Source organism: Hyperolius riggenbachi, chromosome 11 (assembly GCF_040937935.1).
Source record: "Hyperolius riggenbachi isolate aHypRig1 chromosome 11, aHypRig1.pri, whole genome shotgun sequence".
Classification (NCBI taxonomy): domain Eukaryota; kingdom Metazoa; phylum Chordata; class Amphibia; order Anura; family Hyperoliidae; genus Hyperolius; species Hyperolius riggenbachi.
The window spans coordinates 195770198-195792227 of NC_090656.1; the positions used below are offsets into that span (position 1 = coordinate 195770198).

The following is a 22030-nucleotide window of genomic DNA, read 5'->3' on the forward strand; positions in this document are numbered from 1 at the left end:
TTTGGTTCATTCTTAGAATATCTAAATTCAATTAAAAGAACAAGCAAATCATGTTGGAGAATGTAGAAAAGCAGATTTGGGGTGCACAGATTTGGGGTGTACTGCGCAATGTCCCCAGGAGCGTTCTGCAGCTGTGCACTACTACTGCGATACACTTTAAGGTGCCTATTAACGGTACAATTTCTTCATCACATGCAATCTTTCAATCCGATTTTTATGATTGAAAACACTGCACCGTGTGTCGCAAAAATCTATGTAAAAATTATTCTATGATAGATTGAAAAAGAAAATTTCATTGATTACATTTTTAATGTAATCAGAAGAGAGAAAATGCCACAATAAACCCTCATGGGGTGCAGTTGTGGCACTCCTGGGGGCATATGGGCACACACCATGGGTAACCAGTGTGCTCGGGGTGCCGCTCCCCTTTCCTGGGGGCATATGAGCACACACCATGGGTAACGAGTGTGCTCGGGGTGCTGCTCCCCTTTGCTGGGGGCATATGAGCACACACCATGGGTAACGAGTGTACTTGGGGTGCCGCTCCCATTTCCTGGGGGCATATGAGCACACACCATGGGTAACGAGTGCACTTGGGGGTGCCGCTCCCCTTTCCTGGGGGAATATGAGCACACACCATGGGTAACGAGAGTGCTTGGGGTGCCGCTCCCATTTCCTGGGGGCAAATGAGCACACACCATGGGTAACGAGTGTGCTTGGGGTGCTGTTCCCCTTTCCTGGGGGCATATGAGCACACACCATGGGTAACGAGTGTGCTTGGGGTGCTGCTCCCCTTTCCTGGGGGAATATGAGCACACACCATGGGTAACGAGAGTGCTTGGGGTGCCGCTCCCATTTCCTGGGGGCAAATGAGCACACACCATGGGTAACGAGTGTGCTTGGGGTGCTGTTCCCCTTTCCTGGGGGCATATGAGCACACACCATGGGTAATGAGTGTGCTTGGGATGCTGCTCCCCTTTCCTGGGGGCATATGAGCACACACCATGGGTAACGAGAGTGCTTGGGGTGCTGCTCCCCTTTCCTGGGGGCATATGAGCACACACCATGGGTAACGAGTGTACTTGGGGTGCCGCTCCCATTTCCTGGGGGCATATGAGCACACACCATGGGTAACGAGTGTGCTGGGGGTGCTGCTCCCCTTTCCTGGGGGCATATGAGCACACACCATGGGTAACGAGTGTGCTTGGGGTGCCGCTCCCCTTTCCTGGGGGCATATGAGCACACACCATGGGTAACGAGTGTGCTTGGGGTGCGGCTCCCCTTTCCTGGGGGCATATGAGCACACACCATGGGTAACGAGTGTGCTTGGGGTGCTGCTCCCCTTTCCTGGGGGAATATGAGCACACACCATGAGTAACGAGTGTGCTTGGGGTGCTGTTCCCCTTTCCTGGGGACATATGAGCACACACCATGGGTAACTAGTGTGCTTGGGGTGCAGCTCCCCTTTCCTGGAGGCATATGAGCACACACCATGGGTAACGAGTGTGCTTGGGGTGCTGCTCCCCTTTCCTGGGGGCATATGTGCACACACCATGGGTAACGAGTGTACTTGGGGTGCTGCTCCCCTTTCCTGGGGGCATATGAGCACACACCATGGGTAACTAGTGTGCTTGGGGTGCAGCTTCCCTTTCCTGGGGGCATATGAGCACACACCATGGGTAACGAGTGTACTTGGGGTGCTGCTCCCCTTTCCTGGGGGCATATGAGCACACACCATGGGTAACTAGTGTGCTTGGGGTGCTGCTCCCCTTTCCTGAGGGCATATGAGCACACACCATGGGTAACTAGTGTGCTTGGGGTGCTGCTCCCCTTTCCTGGGGGCATATGAGCACACACCATGGGTAACTAGTGTGCTTGGGGTGCTGCTCCCCTTTCCTGGGGGCATATGAGCACACACCATGGGTAACTAGTGTGCTTGGGGTGCTGCTCCCCTTTCCTGGGGACATATGAGCACACACCATGGGTAACTAGTGTGCTTGGGGTGCAGCTTCCCTTTCCTGGGGGAATATGAGCACACACCATGGGTAACAAGTGTGCTTGGGATGCTGCTCCCCTTTCCTGGGGGCATATGAGCACACACCATGGGTAACGAGTGTGCTTCGTGTGCTTCTCCCCTTTCCTGAGGGCATATGAGCACACACCATGGGTAACGAGTGTACTTGGGGTGCCGCTCCCCTTTCCTGGGGGAATATGAGCACACACCATGGGTAACGAGTGTGCTTTGTGTGCTTCTCCCCTTTCCTGAGGGCATATGAGCACACACCATGGGTAACTAGTGTGCTTGGGGTGCTGCTCCCCTTTCCTGAGGGCATATGAGCACACACCATGGGTAACTAGTGTGCTTGGGGTGCTGCTCCCCTTTCCTGGGGGCATATGAGCACACACCATGGGTAACTAGTGTGCTTGGGGTGCTGCTCCCCTTTCCTGGGGGCATATGAGCACACACCATGGGTAACTAGTGTGCTTGGGGTGCTGCTCCCCTTTCCTGGGGACATATGAGCACACACCATGGGTAACTAGTGTGCTTGGGGTGCAGCTTCCCTTTCCTGGGGGAATATGAGCACACACCATGGGTAACAAGTGTGCTTGGGATGCTGCTCCCCTTTCCTGGGGGCATATGAGCACACACCATGGGTAACGAGTGTGCTTTGTGTGCTTCTCCCCTTTCCTGAGGGCATATGAGCACACACCATGGGTAATGAGTGTGCTTGTGGTGCCGCTCCCCTTTCCTGGGGGCATATGAGCACACACCATGGGTAACGAGTGTGCTAGGGGTGCCGCTCTCCTGTCCTGTGGGCATATGGGCACACACCATGGGTAATGAGTGTGCTTGTGGTGCCGCTCCCCTTTACTGGGGGAATATGAGCACACACCATGGGTAACGAGTGTGCTTGGGGTGCAGCTCCCCTTTCCTGGGGGAATATGAGCACACACCATGGGTAACGAGTGTACTTGGGGTGCGGCTCCCCTTTCCTGGGGGCATATGAGCACACACCATGGGTAACGAGTGTGCTTGGGGTGCTGCTCCCCTTTCCTGGGGGAATATGAGCACACACCATGGGTAACGAGTGTGCTTGGGGTGCAGCTCCCCTTTCCTGGAGGCATATGAGCACACACCATGGGTAACGAGTGTGCTTGGGGTGCTGCTCCCCTTTCCTGGGGGCATATGTGCACACACCATGGGTAACGAGTGTACTTGGGGTGCTGCTCCCCTTTCCTGGGGGCATATGAGCACACACCATGGGTAACTAGTGTGCTTGGGGTGCAGCTTCCCTTTCCTGGGGGCATATGAGCACACACCATGGGTAACGAGAGTGCTTGGGGTGCAGCTCCCCTTTCCTGGGGGCATATGAGCACACACCATGGGTAACGAGTGTGCTTGGGATGCTGCTCCCCTTTCCTGGGGGCATATGAGCATACACCATGGGTAACGAGTGTGCTTTGTGTGCTTCTCCCCTTTCCTGGGGGCATATGAGCACACACCATGGGTAACGAGTGTGCTGGGGGTGCCGCTCACCTTTACTGGGGGCATATGAGCACACACCATGGGTAACGAGTGTGCTTGGGGTGCTGTTCCCCTTTCCTGGGGGCATATGAGCACACACCATGGGTAACGAGAGTACTTGGGGTGCTGCTCCCCTTTCCTGGGGGCATATGAGCACACACCATGGGTAACGAGTGTGCTTGGGGTGCCGCTCCCCTTTCCTGGGGGCATATGGGCACACACCATGGGTAACGAGTGTGCTTGTGGTGCCGCTCCCCTTTCCTGGGGGCATATGAGCACACACCATGGGTAACGAGTGTGCTTGGGGGTGCCGCTCCCCTTTCCTGGGGGAATATGAGCACACACCATGGGTAACGAGTGTGCTTGGGGTGCAGTTCCCCTTTCCTGGAGGCATATGAGCACACACCATGGGTAACGATTGTGCTTGGGGTGCTGCTCCCCTTTCCTGGGGGCATATGTTCACACACCATGGGTAACGAGTGCACTTGGGGTGCCGCTTCCCTTTCCTGGGGGCATATGAGCACACACCATGGGTAATGAGTGTGCTTGGGATGCTGTTCCCCTTTCCTGGGGACATATGAGCACACACCATGGGTAACGAGTGTGCTTGGGATGCTGCTACCCTTTCCTGGGGGCATATGAGCACACACCATGGGTAACGAGAGTGCTTGGGGTGCTGTTCCCCTTTCCTGGGGGCATATGAGCACACACCATGGGTAACGAGTGTGCTGGGGGTGCTGCTCCCCTTTCCTGGGGGCATATGAGCACACACCATGGGTAACGAGTGTGCTTGGGGTGCTGCTCCCCTTTCCTGGGGACATATGAGCACACACCATGGGTAACGAGAGTGCTTGGGGTGCAGCTCCCCTTTCCTGGGGGCATATGAGCACACACCATGGGTAACGAGTGTGCTGGGGGTGCTGCTCCCCTTTCCTGGGGGCATATGAGCACACACCATGGGTAACGAGAGTGCTTGGGGTGCTGTTCCCCTTTCCTGGGGGCATATGAGCACACACCATGGGTAACGAGTGTGCTGGGGGTGCTGCTCCCCTTTCCTGGGGGCATATGAGCACACACCATGGGTAATGAGTGTGCTTGGGGTGCTGCTCCCCTTTCCTGGGGGAATATGAGCACACACCATGGGTAACGAATGTGCTCGGGGTGCCGCTCCCCTTTCCTGGGGGCATATGAGCACACACCATGGGTAACGAGTGTGCTTGGGGTGCTGCTCCCCTTTCCTGGGGGAATATGAGCACACACCATGGGTAACGAGAGTGCTTGGGGTGCAGCTCCCCTTTCCTGGGGGCATATGAGCACACACCATGGGTAACGAGTGTGCTTGGGGTGCAGCTCCCCTTTCCTGGAGGCATATGAGCACACACCATGGGTAACGAGTGTACTTGGGGTGCTGCTCCCCTTTCCTGGGGGCATATGAGCACACACCATGGGTAACTAGTGTGCTTGGGGTGCAGCTTCCCTTTCCTGGGGGCATAGGAGCACACACCATGGGTAACGAGTGTGCTTGGGATGCTGCTCCCCTTTCCTGGGGGCATATGAGCACACACCATGGGTAACGAGTGTGCTTTGTGTGCTTCTCCCCTTTCCTGGGGGCATATGAGCACACACCATGGGTAACGAGTGTGCTGGGGGTGCCGCTCACCTTTCCTGGGGGCATATGAGCACACACCATGGGTAACGAGTGTGCTTGGGGTGCTGTTCCCCTTTCCTGGGGGCATATGAGCACACACCATGGGTAACGAGAGTACTTGGGGTGCTGCTCCCCTTTCCTGGGGGCATATGAGCACACACCATGAGTAACGAGTGTGCTTGGGGTGCAGCTCCCCTTTCCTGGAGGCATATGAGCACACACCATGGGTAACGATTGTGCTTGGGGAGCTGTTCCCCTTTCCTGGGGGCATATGAGCACACACCATGGGTAACGAGTGTGCTGGGGGTGCCGCTCCCCTTTCCTGGGGGCATATGAGCACACACCATGCTCTCTTTTGCATCAGTGCAGCAGGAAGCATGCTAGACTATGGCCTCAATTCACTAAGCTTTATCAAACACTTTATCAAATGTTTGATAATTTACTGCATGAGTAAAATCTAATTTTGAATTCACTAAGGTGTTATAGATTTATTGAATGTTTATCGACAAAACATTCAATAAATCTATTACACCTTAGTGAAATCAAAATTAGATTTTACTCATGAGGTAAATGTTTGATAAAGCTTAGAGATCTTGTGTCAGGACATAGGCCTCAATTCACTAAGTGTAACTCAGACAGAAACTTGCCCACAGGATGTAACATCACTCGGAGATTATTATGAGCACTTCCTTTGACTACCTTAGAGCTCGTTTCCATTTCTAGTCTGATACTGAAATACTCCCTGAATCATGCTCTCTACTTCCCCAATGGCCCACTAATGACTTCCTCAGTCAAAACTTACTATGCAAGGCTCCAAATCTTCTCTAGGTCTGCCTCCACTTTCTGGACTTCCCTTTCTTATCTCATTAGTCTTGCTTTTGCATTTAACACATTTTAACAGGCCCTCAACGGACACCTCTTAAGACTCTTTAGCCATCTTCCTCTCCCCTTAACCATAACTAATTGGTCACAGGACAATTTTCCTATCGTATACTATATTCTCCCCACCTCCTAGGTGCTAAGCCCTATTAGGCAGGGTCCTCTCATGCAGGTTTGCTATTGATACCCCCTATTAATTGTTCAATGCTTTGTTCAAATGATTTGGCACTTTATAAATGGAATAATAATAATAATTTAAATAATCATATTTTTCTGCTAAACGTTACATTTTTTTCAAGACAAAAAAAACATGTGTAATAGAATTACATAAATCAGGGAACTTACATAAATAAGTAAATTAAAGTTAAGTAAAAATGTGAAGTTTGTTAAAAAAAAATCTGATTATGAAAAACAAATTCATAATATAGGATTGCTGCATATTGCTATTTCAGCACTAGATGGCAGCAGAACACAGCCAAACAGTACAGACTCAATGCTGCATTATTGTATTTCAGCCAATAGATGGCAATAGAGCATGGACCACATCTACTAATGTGGGTCTACTGAGTCAAAGGAAGTTACTGTAGCAAAATCAGAATCCAAATATAACTTGACTAGTATCTTTCCCCTCCACCCGCCACCTGATATACTCTTGGACAGATTATATCACCAGGAGGGGCGTGGCCAGCACAGGAGGGGCTTGTTAGAGGCATGACATGGGAAGCAGCTGGCATTGCTGGACTTTTGGATCGGAAGTCCAATCAAACTCATTAGTGCTTCTGAGGTACTGTAATAAATTAGATACTGTGCCCGATAAGGCAGATTGCTCAGGGTATATGGCTAAAATATTAGAGGCAGAGGATCAGTAGAAAAGCCAGGCAATTTTCAATGTTTGCAGCCTTAATATATCACTCATTTCAGGTGCCCTTTAAGGTGCGTACACACATTCAGTTTTGATTTGCTAATGATTGGCCAATTTTACCAATTACATGTAGTACAAGAGCTTCCCAACACAATAATGTGTTTATAGTATTCAAAATCTGTTAGGCCTTCACACTACATGGAAGTGGTAAAATTGTCCAGGCCTATCTAAATTGAACGTATGGTTTTAGGGTGCACACACGAATCCAATTTTGATTGGCTAATCACTGTCCAATCTGGCCCATCCAATTTTAATTTGCCGATAACTGACCAATTTTAACCACCTCCATGTAGTGTGAGAGTCAACAGAATGAAAATACTATGCACAGATTGTGTAGGCAAACCCTCATACTGCATGGAAGTAGTAACATTAGACAATCAAAGTTGGATGTGTACAGGTAGTCCCCGACTTACGAATGCCCGACTTATGAACGACCCGCCGATGCGAATAGCATGGATTCTGTGTTTCCATGGGAACAAGTCACAAAATTTTTTTTCAAATTGAACTTGTAGTTTTTGAAAAACTCGATTTTAAAAAAAATCTAAGAAAAAAATGTATTTTAAACTTGTATAAGCAGGTACAGAGGGCAGAGGTGACACTGAGGGGGCCACTGGAGGCACAGGGGGGCGCAGAGGAGGTACAGGGGACAGAGATAGCACAGTGTTCTGACTTAAGAACAGATTCAGGTTAAGAACTAACCACACAGTCCCTATCTTGTTCGTTAACCGGGGACTACCTGTATAGCAGGAAACCTCTGTAAAAGCAGATGCTAGGACTGTGAAGTGACTGGCTCAATGATGGAGCCATGGTCCCGCCCGCGAGACTATTGGCTCCAGTAATAACACCATGTTGCCATGCTTTTTCCCCTTACTGCCACTAGGGCTTACATTCGGGGTAGGGCTTATATTTCGAGAATGCTCAGAATTCCTGCTATGGCTTACTTTCGGGGATGTCTTTCAAGGAAACATGGTACACATATACAGTATGATACACTGTATATACACACACATTTTTATTTTATTTTTTTACATGGTACACACGGCTATTCCTGATCTACAACCTGAAGGAAGATATGGCTGCCTAATCTCTTCTGTATGCTACATCATCAGGGTTATATCTTCCCAGATCCTGCCTAGTGGAGAAACAGGGGGGTGTCTTCAGTGAAATGAAGCTAGTGGAATTCCTTTAGGGAAGCCCATTTAGGCTTGATGTCTGATAGTCTTGCTCTTGAGCAAGAGACTTCCCCCCCCCCCCCCCATGTGGGCATTAATCACTCAGACACACCGCCCAGCTTGAAGCCTGGAGCTGTCCCAGAAAATTATGAGCGTCTGGCAATATCTACATAGATCGAGTCTCCTTCACGGCCCAGCATCACTATATCAGGCGCAATTTTCAGGTTGACACGTCAGCTATATTTAGGCCGTGATGGTGCGTGTTCCGCACAGCCAGCAGAAGGAAAAGCCATCACTGCGTTCTGATGAGGTTGTTACAAGGTGAACCAATAAATCATTTTTGCTTTGACAATCATAACTATAAGGCCCCCTTCACACAAGATAGAATTCGTATGTGAATAGAATTTTTTACGAATTCGCGTTTACCGCAAGTCTAATGCAAGCCAATGGCATTATATATCAAAAGCGTGTATTTTATTTGAACCCAGTATTAGAATATGGATCTGTTTCCTGTGGTCTCCTTTAGATCAGCGCTACTACAAGGGAGGCTTGCTATTGCGTTGCTATTCCACACGGTCCAATCAGCAACTCCTGACCTGTCTGCATTTGCTGAGCTGCTGCAAAAAAACTAGGCTCAGTTCACACTGTGGGTAAAAACATTTATGATGAAGTGAACTGATTCTATTGCTTATGCAAAGCAATAGAATCAGTTCACATCAGTCCATTTGTAACGGATCCATTCAGTCCATTCTGATGAGTGGAACGCAACCAGGGGAGGACTGGGACATTTTGGCCTGGGTGAAACCACAAACTAGAGGCCCATTTTCACAGAAGCCCCAGCCCGAATGACATCACATATATGCTGGTAGGTAGTCACGTGAGAAATACAGCAAGGACACTCGAAGGACAGCGTGACAGGTAAAGTATAAATGCACTGGAACTGGGGGCACATAATACATTTTGAGTTACAATGGCCATGGTTTTCATCTCTCACACAAGTCCTGCAAGCAGCCCTTCTGGAGTCTAGGGACTGTCTGCCAGCAGCCCTCCTGGAGACTAGGGAGTGTCTTGTTAGCAGTCCTTCTGGAGTCTAGGGACTGTAAAAAACGTTTTGACCTAGACAATATCTTATGTAGCTGTGCACATGCAGTTAACAATGGTGAGAGACCAGACATATTTTTTCCCATGGACCCTGCAGGCAAGCATCTGCTCTGCATCATGTTGTGTATATTTACCAGTTTGCCCGCCCTCTATTTGCTCCGTAATTGGGCGTTTATTTCCCTCAGCCAGCCTACTGGTTCACTTTGCCTTATACAAAAACCTGAATGCCCCAGGCATTGCACCAACCCTAAATCATTAAATGAGAGGCAGCCTGGGGGGAAATCTCCCCCCTTCCCACCTGGCCAGTCCTCCCATGAACGCAACATTGTGTGGTATGTGATTTCCGCGGATGGGGATGGAGGATGAGTGAGTTAATGCAAGCCTATGAGAATGGACAGTTTATTTTCACAAAATACACACTTTCTGCCATTCACTCCAGTCCTCCACCACCATCCATTCGGGTTCCTGCACCAAAGATATCCCAGTATACAGCTTTCAGAGCCTCAGCAGAAGCGTCAGGCTCCCACTGCATCCCTCTCTAGGGAGGGTTCTCATTGGTTCACTGAGTAGAGAACAGAGAATTCCTGTTGGTCTTTTGCAAGCCAATGGGAGCTTGACGCATCTACTAGGGCTCTGGGAATGGTATACCGGTGTTTCTAGTGCTCAAAAAGCGGTGCCAGCATCAGCGGACAACTTGGGTGGACAGTAGTCAGGGGGGAAACTTTGGTGAAAGCACCCGCCCGATTGGTCATTTGCCAAACTGGCCAATCACAGCTGCCCACTGCTCCATTTGCTAACTGGTGCCGCTACGGTACCCTCATTGAGCCAATCACTGCATTTGATCAGTAGCAGTGACCTATTAGATGTCACTGCTACTGATCAAGTACAGTGATTAGCCCAGTGATGGTGCCGTGGTCGTGTCCGCAAGACCATAGGCACCAGTTAGCAAAAGGAGCAGCAGGCAGCTGTGATTGGCCAGTCTGGTGCCAGCATGATTCTGAGAGGCGTGGATGAGGAAGGTAGTGTGGGTGCCAGGAAGGCGGGCAGGAGAGAGGAGAGGAAGCAGGCGCAAGGTGGCCCAAACTTTTTGTCCAAACGCTGCTCCCTATGTTTTTGTAGCTGAATCATGTGATTCAGGTGGCTTCATGGTAGGTCCTGCTTATGACCTTTAAAAATCCCATTTGGCTGATACCGACCTTTAACAAACAGCTCGGTGAAGCATTTCTCATCCCCGATCACACACTGGTAAGCTGCGTCGTCTGCCAGGGAACAGTTGTTGATGGTCAGAATCCTTTTATTGCCAATGCTCTCAAATATGTACCTGGACAATGCAAAGTTTACACATGAGCGCTATGAAGGCAGAGCAAACATAAAACTACAAACTAATGCAACCAAGGCCTGCAGCTTATACCTCACGCATGTTGCTGCATGGCGTTCCTGTCACGTATCGTATATCCTGCGTCAAAACTCTGCACTAAAATGTCCCCTCAGTAAAGGAGTTTTAATAATAATATCCACATGTCTGTGTGAAAGAGCAATTAGTGTTGCTCGCGTCTACCAGAATTAATTAGGATGAATACGATCAGTTTGATCAGGTGACGGTTGTGTAAAGCCTTGTACACAGCAAGGTGACCGATTGGAGGCTGCCTCTGCTGAGAATCTAGCATGTGTATGGTGGCCCCCGACCCTCCCCGATGCTTTGCTGAGAGATCCATATTGACCCTCTTAGCCAAGCACAAGCCAATAAATATTAAAGTGGATCCGAGATTAACTTTTACACATTGCATAATTGTGTTCCTTTCATATAGTTTATAGGGCATTCCTCAAGCCAAATACTTTTTTGTTTTTGTTTTAATGCTCTTATTCCCTATAAACTAAATAAGCCACTCCCACAGTTTTTCAGAGAGCCAAGGCACTTTCAGACAGTAGCAAGGGCTCATGGGAGCTCAGTCTGGGCAGGGAAAGGGGGAGGTAATACTAGCCAGAGATTTCAGAGGCAGAGGGGAGGAGGGGGATTAGTTTTTTTTTCACAGGCTGAGTGCTCCAGATACAGATAAGCTTGCTTCTGTGTAATGTTTACAAACAACATGGCCGCTGTCATTGTATCACAGGAAGAATTATTCTTATTCTATTAAAGCTGTTTGCAGCTAGATTTGCTGTGTAAACTATCTAAACTTTAGATAAGATATACAGACAAGTTACTTGTTATAGTTAGTTTTTCATCTCGGATCCGATTTAATAAAATAATTCATAACATAAATGAGGTATAAGAGAAATGTGGAGATGGTCATCACTATTGTCCAACTCTGTTATCAGATTGATAGCCCTAGTGAATTATTGTATTGTATTGAGTACTAGGCGACCTGAGCCCATTTAAAAACGAGGTCTGTCCCCGCCATATGCACCCGCGCGCGCACACACGCCCGCCCGGCCCCTTGGCAAGTCCTTGCGTCCTGTCAGCTGTCAGTGCGGCACATGCACAGTAGCGCAAAAGCACTGACATGGGGACATGGGACGCAGAGACACTTGCAAATTATTATATAGGATGGTTAGCCTAGGTAGAGGAAAACACTTTTGCTGAATTATGTAAGCGTTTTGTAGTTGCTGAGTTAAGAGGTTCATAAAAGAACACTTACTTGCTGAAAGAGGATCACAAACAGTGGATGGAAACAGAACATGAGAAGGAAGAAAGAAAGAACGGAAAACTGATTAATAAACATAGAAAAAAGTGATTGACAAATGCAGATACGTTTTTAAATGCAACCTCAGCCAGAACTTTATTTTGTATACAGTACATCGTGGAAGAAGTCTAACTAGTGATGATCAGTTTATCCTGCAAAATTTCTCTCGAAGTGAAATCACAGAGAACATGTGATGGGTATGATCAGGTGATCAATTTGTAAGCCTCTGATTGGCTGGTCATAATGATGTCTCACTTCTACTTCCTGTTTTAGCCCACACAAGAAGCAAAACTTGATTAAATTATCTTACTCGAAATTTGGGTGCCCAGTAATGCTGATAGTAAAATATCAGTGTTTATTACCAATATTTTGCTATTAAAGTATAAAATATCAGTATTAACCACTTAAGCCCAACTTGACGAATATTCTCGTCCAGTTGGGCTGCGCGCACTCCCGTGGTCTGCACGTACTCCCGTGGAGCGCGCACTCCCGCCGCCGGCCGTTAGCCCAGCGATCATTGAAAGGGATTATAGATCCCTTTTATTGATCGAAGCCCCCAGCAGAAAAGCCATCACCGTCTCATCAGACGCTGCGTTTTTTCTGAGTTTCAAAAAGTTCCCCATCTTCATTCTTCTTCCTGGAAGCGTACGATCATGCTTCCAGGACTTTTTCACTGTGGCCATCTTGTGGCCAAATACTAAAACTACACACGTATGCCTTTTTTTTAATAAATAAATACAATTTTTATATTTATAATTAGCTGTTTACCTCTCACACCACAAATTACCCACATACAATTTTTAATACCAAACAAAAAAAAAATTACAAAAAAAAAACATACATAGTTACCTAAGGGTCTGAACTTTTAAAAAATTATATTAATATACTTATTTGACATGCATATTTAAAATTATGGGCTTGTAAATAGTGATGGACGCAAATTAAAAAAATGCACCTTTATTTCCAAATAAAATATCGTTGCCATACATTGTGATAGGGACATAATTGAAATGGTGTAATAAGCAGGACAAATAGGCAAATAAAGTACATAGGTTTTAATTATGGTAGCATGTATTAATTTCAAACTATAATGGCCAAAAACTGAGAAATAATGATTTTTTTTCCATTTCTTTCTTAATATTTCTGTTAAAATGGATTTAGAATAAAAAAATTCTTAGCAAAATGTATCACCCAAAGAAAGCAAGATATAGACCAAGAAAGAAAACAAGATATAGACCAATTTATTGTGATGAGTAGTGATAAAGTTATTGGAAAATGAATGGGAGGTGAAAGGTGCTCAGATGCAAAAAATAAACAACCCTTCGGGCTTAAGTGGTTAAATACTGATATTTTACTATGGCTAAATCTAAGCCTACTCTCACACAGAACCCTCCTGCCATCACCTAACCCTAGCCCCCCCTCCCCGCACAAACTACCTGCATGACACCTAACCCTAAACCCCAACCCCCCCCCACTGACCCCCAAACAATCTGCCTGACGCCTAAACCTAAACACCCCCCCCTTGCACCAACTACCTGACTGACGCCTAACCATAAACCTTTCCCCACAAACTACCTGCCTGATGCCTAACCCTAATCCCCACCCACCCCGCACAAACTACCTACCTGATGCCTAACCCTAATCCCCACCCACCCCGCACAAACTACCTACCTGATGCCCAACCCTAACCCAACCCACACACAAACTACCTGCCTGACGCCTAACCCCCCCCCCACACACAAACTACCTGCCTGACGTCTAACCATTAACCTTCCCCTACAAACTACCTGCCTAAAGCCTAACCTTAACCCCCCCCCCCACACAAACACAAACTACCTGCCTGACGCCTAACCCCCCCCCCCCCCACACACACACACACACAAACTACCTACCAAATGCCTAATCCTATTCCCCACCCAGCCGCACAAACTACCTGCCTGACACCTAACCCTAACCCACCCCCCTGCACACACACAAACTACCTGCCTGACACCTAACCCTCCCACAAACTATTGTATCTGCCTGACGCCTAACTCCCCCCCTGCACCAACTCCCTGCCTGACGCCTAACCCTAATCCCCCCCACACAAACTACCTGCCTGACGTCTATCCCTAAACCCCCACAGGAACTACCTGCCTGACACCTAACCCTAAACCGTGCCCAAACCATCTGCATGATGCCTAACCATAAACCTTCCCCCACAGGAACTACCTGCCTGATGCCTAACCCTAATTCCCCCCCCCGCACAAATTACCTGCCAGATGCCTACCCCTAAACCCCCACCCCCTCCACAGGAACTACCTAATCCCCCCCCATGCACCAACTACATGCCTGAAGCCTAACCATACACCTTACCCCACAAACTTCCTGCCTGACGCCTAACCCTAGTCCTCTACCCCGCACAAACAACCTGCCTGACGCCTAATCCTAAACCCCCACCCCCCCACATGCACTACCTGCCTGACGCCAAACCGCTCCCTGCCGCAAGAAAGAAAAACAAAAACATACGTTCTCGGGCGGCGCCTATAGAAATATCTGCATTGATCCATAATTTAGGTGCCGGTATTATAGCGGCGCCAATACTTCCAGCGTTAGTGGTGCCCAAATTGCCTGCTTCAATAAAACATGCTGTTTTCTAGAAGTACATGGGAACTGTTGGCATGCTACTTATTAGAATGCAGTGCCGGTAAGGTGTATCGGTATTGCGTCTTCTCGCAAGAACAAATTTGCACCTTTTCGGTGGTGAATAGGGGTGTCCAAGTTATTAGATTCTGTTGATCTGAGATTTTGGGAGACATGATATAGTTCATTGATATGGACCACAGGTATATCATTCTGTACATGCTAAATCACGTTAACATGACCAAGAAATGACTTACAGTGGGATGCGAAAGTTTGGGCAACCTTGTTCATTATCATTATTTTCCTGTATAAATCATTGGTTGTTAGCTCCAATAACTAGTTCTAAAGGTTTTGGAATCAATAAAATGACAACAGTGACCACATTTATGCACCTGCCTAATTTTATTTAAACAATTATTGCACACTTTCTGTAAATCCAATAAACTTAATTTCACTTCTCAAATATCACTGTGTGTGTCCCCTATATGATTGTGCTGACATTTTTTATCGCATCAACCAATGATTTATACAGGAAAATCATGACGATTAACAAGGTTGCCCAAATTGTTGCATCCCACTGTATAGTATAATCGGTTCTGTGTATATTACTAAACTAAGAAGGTGTTACATTTTCCATGAAAAGGTCCACATGAATTGCACAAAGCTTGGCATCATTCTGTTTCCTGCACACTCGGCTGTCACCTCAACTCACCTTCCAGAGACTCGGATCTCCTGGCCGTTCTTCAGCCATTTGACTTCTGCATCGGGATTGGCTACTTCTACCACAAGCTTTATTTTCCCACCCTTATCCACTTGGTAGGCTGGGTCCAGCTTCTTCAGGAAAGCTAGTGGATCATAGAGAGATGGCTTTGTTTAGACAACAACCCTGACTGGAAGTGCAAAAATTCCTGCCACTGGAACAAATACAGGTCATTCACATATACTCGTGTGTCATACTGCAGTAGACAATGGACAAGCATGATGGATCCATGCTTTTTCCTAGACCCAGATTTACCATAAGGCACTGTAGGCACATGCCTTCAGGCACCTGATGATGCAAAGGCGGCTCACTCCCTTGCCCTATTGCCTCCCTCCCCACAGAGTACTGAACAGAGCGTAAATGAGAGGCTATTCATACAGCTCTCAGCATTCCACTAATGAGATCTCCCTTCAGTCAGGGGCACCACAAGCTACTTAATACTGAGGGTACCTCTGGCGCGTACGTTAAAAAAGGGTGTCGGGGAAAAAAGGGCACAGGGTTTTAAACGATAAGCATGAATAACGTTTAAAAAAATTGTGCTATATTTCATTTAAAAATAATGTTTTATAAAGTTATAAATCATTAAATAATGTGTATGAAATCGGGAATTGTAAAAACGTTAATCTTCCCTGTTTAAAAAGTGAAATGTATAATAACGTTTTATAAAAGATTAATAAGAATTTTACTAAAACTATACCTAACCCTACTCTCACACAGAACCCTCCCTGTACCTACCCCTAACCCCTAGACCCCCCTGGTGGTGCCTAAACCTAAGACCCCCCTGGTGGTGCCTAAAGCTAAGACCCCCCTGGTGGTGCCTAAACCTAAGATCCCACTGTGATAAGCATTAATAACGTTTTTAAAAAAATATTGTGCTGTTTTTCGTTTAAAAATAATGTTTTAAAAAAATATTGTGCTGTTTTTCGTTTAAAAATAATGTTTTAAAAAAATATTGTACTGTTTTTCGTTTATTTAATGATTTATAATTTTTTAAACATTATTTTTAATGTGTAATCATGAGAAGCAGTTATACAACATTAAAAGTCTCCGGGCGCCGCTTGTAAAACGTTATTTTTCTCCGGCGCCCTTTTTTCCTGTTGGGCGCCCATTAAACGATATTTATTATGGGAGTGAATGGCGGCGCCCTTTTTTCCTATTGGGCGCCCGTTAAACGATATTTATTATGGGAGTGAATGGCGGCGCCCTTTTTGTCCACCTGCCTCATGCGCCCAAATTTCCTGCCTCCACCTCTGGCTACCTGATGCTCCTGTGGCTGCCTATGATTGATGGGCAAGGAAGTAAGGGAGAAGTGACAGCTGGGCCAGCCGGTTCAGAGGGGGTTTGTAGGTTCATGGTCTAGCCTATAGCCTCCTGTGATGTTTCTAGGCCTCTTTAAATATGAATACTTGTTTCCCTGGGACCAGGAAATGATGGACACCAACACAATAACTGATGATGTGCTAGCAGTGCATCCACTGTCCACTGGGAAAATGTGTAGTGTGACATGGTAGCGCATTAGACATATGTGAACAGGTATGTGAACAGGTCTATACCTGTTCACATATGTCTAATGCACTACCATGTCACACTACACATTTTCCCAGTGGACAGTGGATGCACTGCTAGCACATCATCAGTTATTGTGTTGGTGTCCATCATTTCCTGGTCCCAGGGAAACAAGTATTCAAATTTAAAGAGGAACTTCACCAAAAGTAGTAGGGGGAGAAAAATAAATCAATACATTCCAAAGTGAGAAGTTAAAAAAAGAAGATAAATCAAGAAATTATTGATTTTTGCCAAGCAATTTGTTTACGTTGTTTGATCCATCTTAAGCCTGCAGGTCGTCATCTTTACTACTGGCGGACAAGAAGAAAAACAGACCGCACCAAATGCCATTATCTATAAACACACCTACTAACAATGTGATAGGCTAAAGGTTGTTATCTATGCACAGAGGGAGATGATGCTTGCTTGACATTTGTAAACAGCTGTTATTTCCCACAATGCAACAAGTGTACAAGATACAGAGGCGCCAAAAGAATAAAAGGTAATTAAATGAACTTAAAAACCAACTGGTTAAACAGAGGAGGCAGCGGTGGTCTTACCCCCTCCAAACAGACACAGGCAAGGACTGCGATTCAGACAGTCAACAATTTATTCGGAACGCCAAAAAACAATGCAACGCGTTTCGCGGGCCATACATCCCGCTTCCTGAGGCAAAATACAGTAGGAGTCACAGCATCTGTATTATATCAGCGAGCTCGGCGCCTCTGTCATCATCAGAGGCACCGAGCTCGCTGATATAATACAAATGCTGTGACTCCTACTGTATTTTGCCTCAGGAAGCGGGATGTATGGCCCACGAAACGCGTTGCATTGTTTTTTGGCGTTCCGAATAAATTGTTGACTGTCTGAATCGCAGTCCTTGCCTGTGTCTGTTTGGAGGGGGTAAGACCACCGCTGCCTCCTCTGTTTAACCAGTTGGTTTTTTAAGTTCATTTAATTACCTTTTATTCTTTTGGCGCCTCTGTATCTTGTACACTATATTGAGTCCACACCGGGAGGAGGGTTGTTACCCTATGTTCCTGTCTACAGAGAGCGACTTTTATTCCTGAGTGGGGTCAGGATTGTTCTCCCCACCTGCCTATACAGTGGTTGCCTATTGGTAACCCTGGTTTGTAAGTATTATTTTAACTTCTCATATATTTTGTTGTCCCAAAGACGCATTACACTAATGGGGCTCTTGGTGTCCCTCTGCTTCACAATGCAACAAGGTTCACAGAGAGGAAACTGTCAGGGCCATGGCCCTGACAACACACTGTGAGAGGTGTGTCACCACAATATCAACCATACAGCTGTCCCTGGTGATCTATTCGAGAAAATGTATATATTTCTAGTGGGATTGGCTACTGATTGGGATGAAGTTCAATCCTGGATTAAAAGTTCCTCTTTAACCACTTGAGGACCCACCCTTTACCCACCCTTAAGGACCAGCGCTGTTTTAGCTGATCTGTGCTGGGTGGGCTGTGCAGCCCCCAGCACAGATCAGGGTGCAGGCAGAGCGACCAGATCGCCCCCCTTTTTTCCCCACTAGGGGGATGATGTGCTGGGAGGGTCTGATCGCTCCTGCCTGCGTGTGGCTGGCGGGGGGCACCTCAAACCCCCCTCCACCGCAGGATTCCCCCTCTCCCTCTCTGCCCCGGAGATCTGAGACTGCACAGGAACGGATCTGTCCTGTGCAGCCTCTAACAGGCTCCTGCCTGTCATGTGACAGCGATCCCCGGCCGCTGATTGGCCGGGGATCGATGATCTGGTACAACGCTGCTACTGTTAGCAGCGTTGTACGAATGTAAACAAAGCGGATTATTTCCGCTTGTGTTTAGATTTAGCCTGCGAGCCGCGATCGGCGGCCCGCAGGCTATTCACGGAGCCCCCCGCCGTGAATTGACAGGAAGCAGCCGCTCGCGCGAGCGGCTGCTTCCTGATTAATTAGCCTGCAGCCGGCAACGCAGAACTGCGTCGCTGGTCCTGCAGCTGCCACTTTGCCGACGCGCGGTATGAGTGCGCGGTCGGCAAGTGGTTAAGCTATTGATGCCTAAGTACAGGAAGCGAGGGAGCGAAAAATATCCAAAGCAGAGTCATGGAGAAAAGGTAATACAGTATAATCCCCTTATAGTAAACTTCAAGAGAACTGACCAAGTAGTTTACTCTATCAAAAGTTTGGTACATTAGGGTTGGTCGTAAATGGCATATTTACACAGGTGCATGGTCAGGACCTGGGGACTACTATAGCCAGAGTTATACAATATCAGAGTTTACTATATTAAGATTCTACTGTAAACCAAATTAGGTTTTAACATGTTCCTTCGCTGTTGAAAAGTAAATTATTATTTTTTTTCCATTAGATTTTTTTTTATATAGAATTATTATTGGTAGACCCCCTCACCTTCACTCTTCTTTTCCTCCTTCTTCATCTTCTTGAGGCGTTTTAGAAGTCCGCGCAGATCAGTGATGCCGTACTGGAAGGCAATCTTCTCGTATTCAGAGGGCGGGGCACCTTTAAGGATCTCCCAGACATCCACATCAGGCGCAGTATCCTGCTTCACCTCATTGCTGTCAGAAGGGGAGGAGTTAGTACACAACCATGGTGACCCCCCTAGCCTACCACAAAGGCCAGAGGAATAAAAGTGCAATACCTGACAACTAAATGAACCCGAAGCTTCAAAGGGAGGTCGTAAATAATACCTTGCATAAATATTCAGCCCCCTTGGATTTTCCTATAGGTCTCAATCTACAGGAGACCTGAGACTGGAGACAAAAATGCAAGACTGGGCCAAGAATGGCGTCTTCTAACCTTCCTGAAGCACCTAGCGGCTTTCCGGCATCCGTGCATGGCTCCCAGCGTGTCACGTGACCCAATGCTGCTCAGGTGGAAATCCGGGAGCCAACCATGGAGGAGGAGGGAGGGGATGGGATTGTGCCTTTTCATTCAGTTGCTCAAGCAACCAGCAAGCACATGTTTCCAGCATCAGCCGATCCCGGCCTATACCGGATACTGGGGGCTTTGATGTATTTAGTCTTTCTGTACAAAAATATTTATATTTAGTCTGTCAAAGTGTTTATTTCAGGTTGCAACGTGAAGGCGTCCATGGGGGGTACTGAATACTTATGCCAGGTTCTAACGTAATTCACACGGACCTCTGCAGCCCCTGCACTAGGATTAATGTGAATCCCTTGGCTCACGCCATGAGCTGTGTACTTATGAAAAGATCTTGGCTTCTGTTCAGAACTCATTTACAGTGAAATGGAGCTGCAGTTTATTAGTAAGAGTAGTAAGGTCCTGTAAATAGAAACAGGTTGTAGTAATAAGCTATAACACTGCGACTTCTGCTCAGAACAGAACTGATACCCAGCTTCTGTCTACATTACATAGTAAACTGCATCCACCACATGTGCTTACCGCTGAAACTAATCTCATAGGACTTCATCCTGTTAAGAACAGCAAATCCTGTTTTGTAGGAACAGGTTAAACTTTGTAGTCAAGGGATCTCTTTAACATCTCACTCTGTTAATGTCGTTCAGATTGACTGTTCTCTTTATATCTCTGTATTCATTGAGAGTAAATGGATTAACTGGACTACTACATGGAACAATGATTAATGCGTTGAAGTTTAACCACCCTGGCGTTGTGATTAAATCGCCAGGGTGGCTGCGGGAGGGTTTTTTTTAAATAAAAAAAAAACTATTTCATGCAGCCAACTGAAAGTTGGCTGCATGAAAGCCCACTAGAGGGCGCTCCGGAGGCGATCTTCCGATCGCCTCCGGCGCCCAGAATAAACAAGGAAGGCCGCAATGAGCGGCCTTCCTTGTTTTGCTTATATCGTCGCCATAGCGACGAGCGGAGTGACGTCATCGACGTCAGCCGACGTCCTGACGTCAGCCGCCTCCGATCCAGCCCTTAGCGCTGGCCGGAACTTTTTGTTCCGGCTACGCTGGGGTCAGGCGGCTGGGGGGACCCTCTTTCGCCGCTGCTCGCGGCGAATCGCCGCAGAGCGGCGGCGATCAGGCAGCACACGCGGCTGGCAAAGTGCCGGCTGCGTGTGCTGCTTTTTATTTCATTAAAATCGGCCCAGCAGGGCCTGAGCGGCAGCCGCTGGCGGTGTTGGACGAGCTGAGCTCGTCCAGACCGCTCAGCTGGTTAATGGTAGAGGGCCTATATTTTCTCAGTACTGTCATTTGACTCAATGAAGTTTCTTTGCAGTAGCCCTTTGTTTAGAGGCTTGAAACTGCTCCAGGCTAATTTATTTTAGCAATTTTTTTTACTTCTTATTTGTTACATTTCCTTTGCTTCTAGTTAGTACTGATATATTGTGGATTTATGGCCACTTGTCACTAGTGGGCAATGTGAGACAATAACAGAGGACTTCTGACTTCAGTTTCTATATTTTCTGCTAGCAGAGCGATATTAAAGAGAACCCGAGGTGGGTTTGAAGAGTATTATCTGCATACAGAGGCTGGATCTGCCTATACAGCCCAGCCTCTGTTGCTATCCCAAACCCCCCTAAGCTCCCCCTGCACTCTGCAATCCCTCATAAATCACAGCCACGCTGCTGACAAACAGCTTGTCAGAGCTGGCTGTGTTTATCTCTATAGTGTCAGTCTGCTGCTCTCCCCGCCTCCTGCAGAACTCCAGTCCCCGCCTGCATCCCTTCCCTCCCTGCTGATTGGAGGGAAGGGACGGGGGCAGGGACCGGAGCTATGCAGGAGGCGGGGGAGCAGCTGAGACTGACACTACAGATGTAAACACAGCCTCAGAGCACGGCTGTGATTTATGAGGGATTGCAGAGTGCAGGGGGACCTTAGTGGGGTTTGGGATTGCAACAGAGGCTGGGCTGTATAGGCAGATCCAGCCTCTGTATGCAGATAACATTCTTTAAACACACCTCGGGTTCTCTTTAAAGCATTCCAAGGATTTGCAGTACAGCAAGTTCTGCCAACTGAAGTCAGAAGTAGTGCACTTATCTCAAATGAGATAACTCTATTGAAGCTGCTAATGGGTTAACCAGTAGTAAAGTTTATAATTGTTACCTTATAAGGTGTTATTGTTTGATAGTTGTTTCTTGTGTTTGACATGGTGGACACAAGTCATAAAAAGTTGGGATTTTCGTTATCAACCAATTGGATTCTCACTTTACTTTTCCCAACATGCAAAGGAACAC

The 22030-nt window shown here is 47.2% G+C and overlaps 1 protein-coding gene across 1 annotated transcript in view; it reads right to left on the reverse strand.

Moving 5' to 3' along the window:
* The window catches only part of MYBPC3 (myosin binding protein C3), a 217473-nt gene that overhangs the window by 95439 nt on the left and 100004 nt on the right, over positions 1-22030 (reverse strand). Inside the window, exons 9-12 of the mRNA XM_068260679.1 lie at positions 19258-19424; positions 15264-15396; positions 11885-11887; positions 10445-10569 (exon numbers count right to left, since the gene is read on the reverse strand). Coding sequence (XP_068116780.1) covers positions 10445-10569; positions 11885-11887; positions 15264-15396; positions 19258-19424 — 428 coding nt within the window. The remainder of the gene's footprint in view (positions 1-10444; positions 10570-11884; positions 11888-15263; positions 15397-19257; positions 19425-22030) is intronic.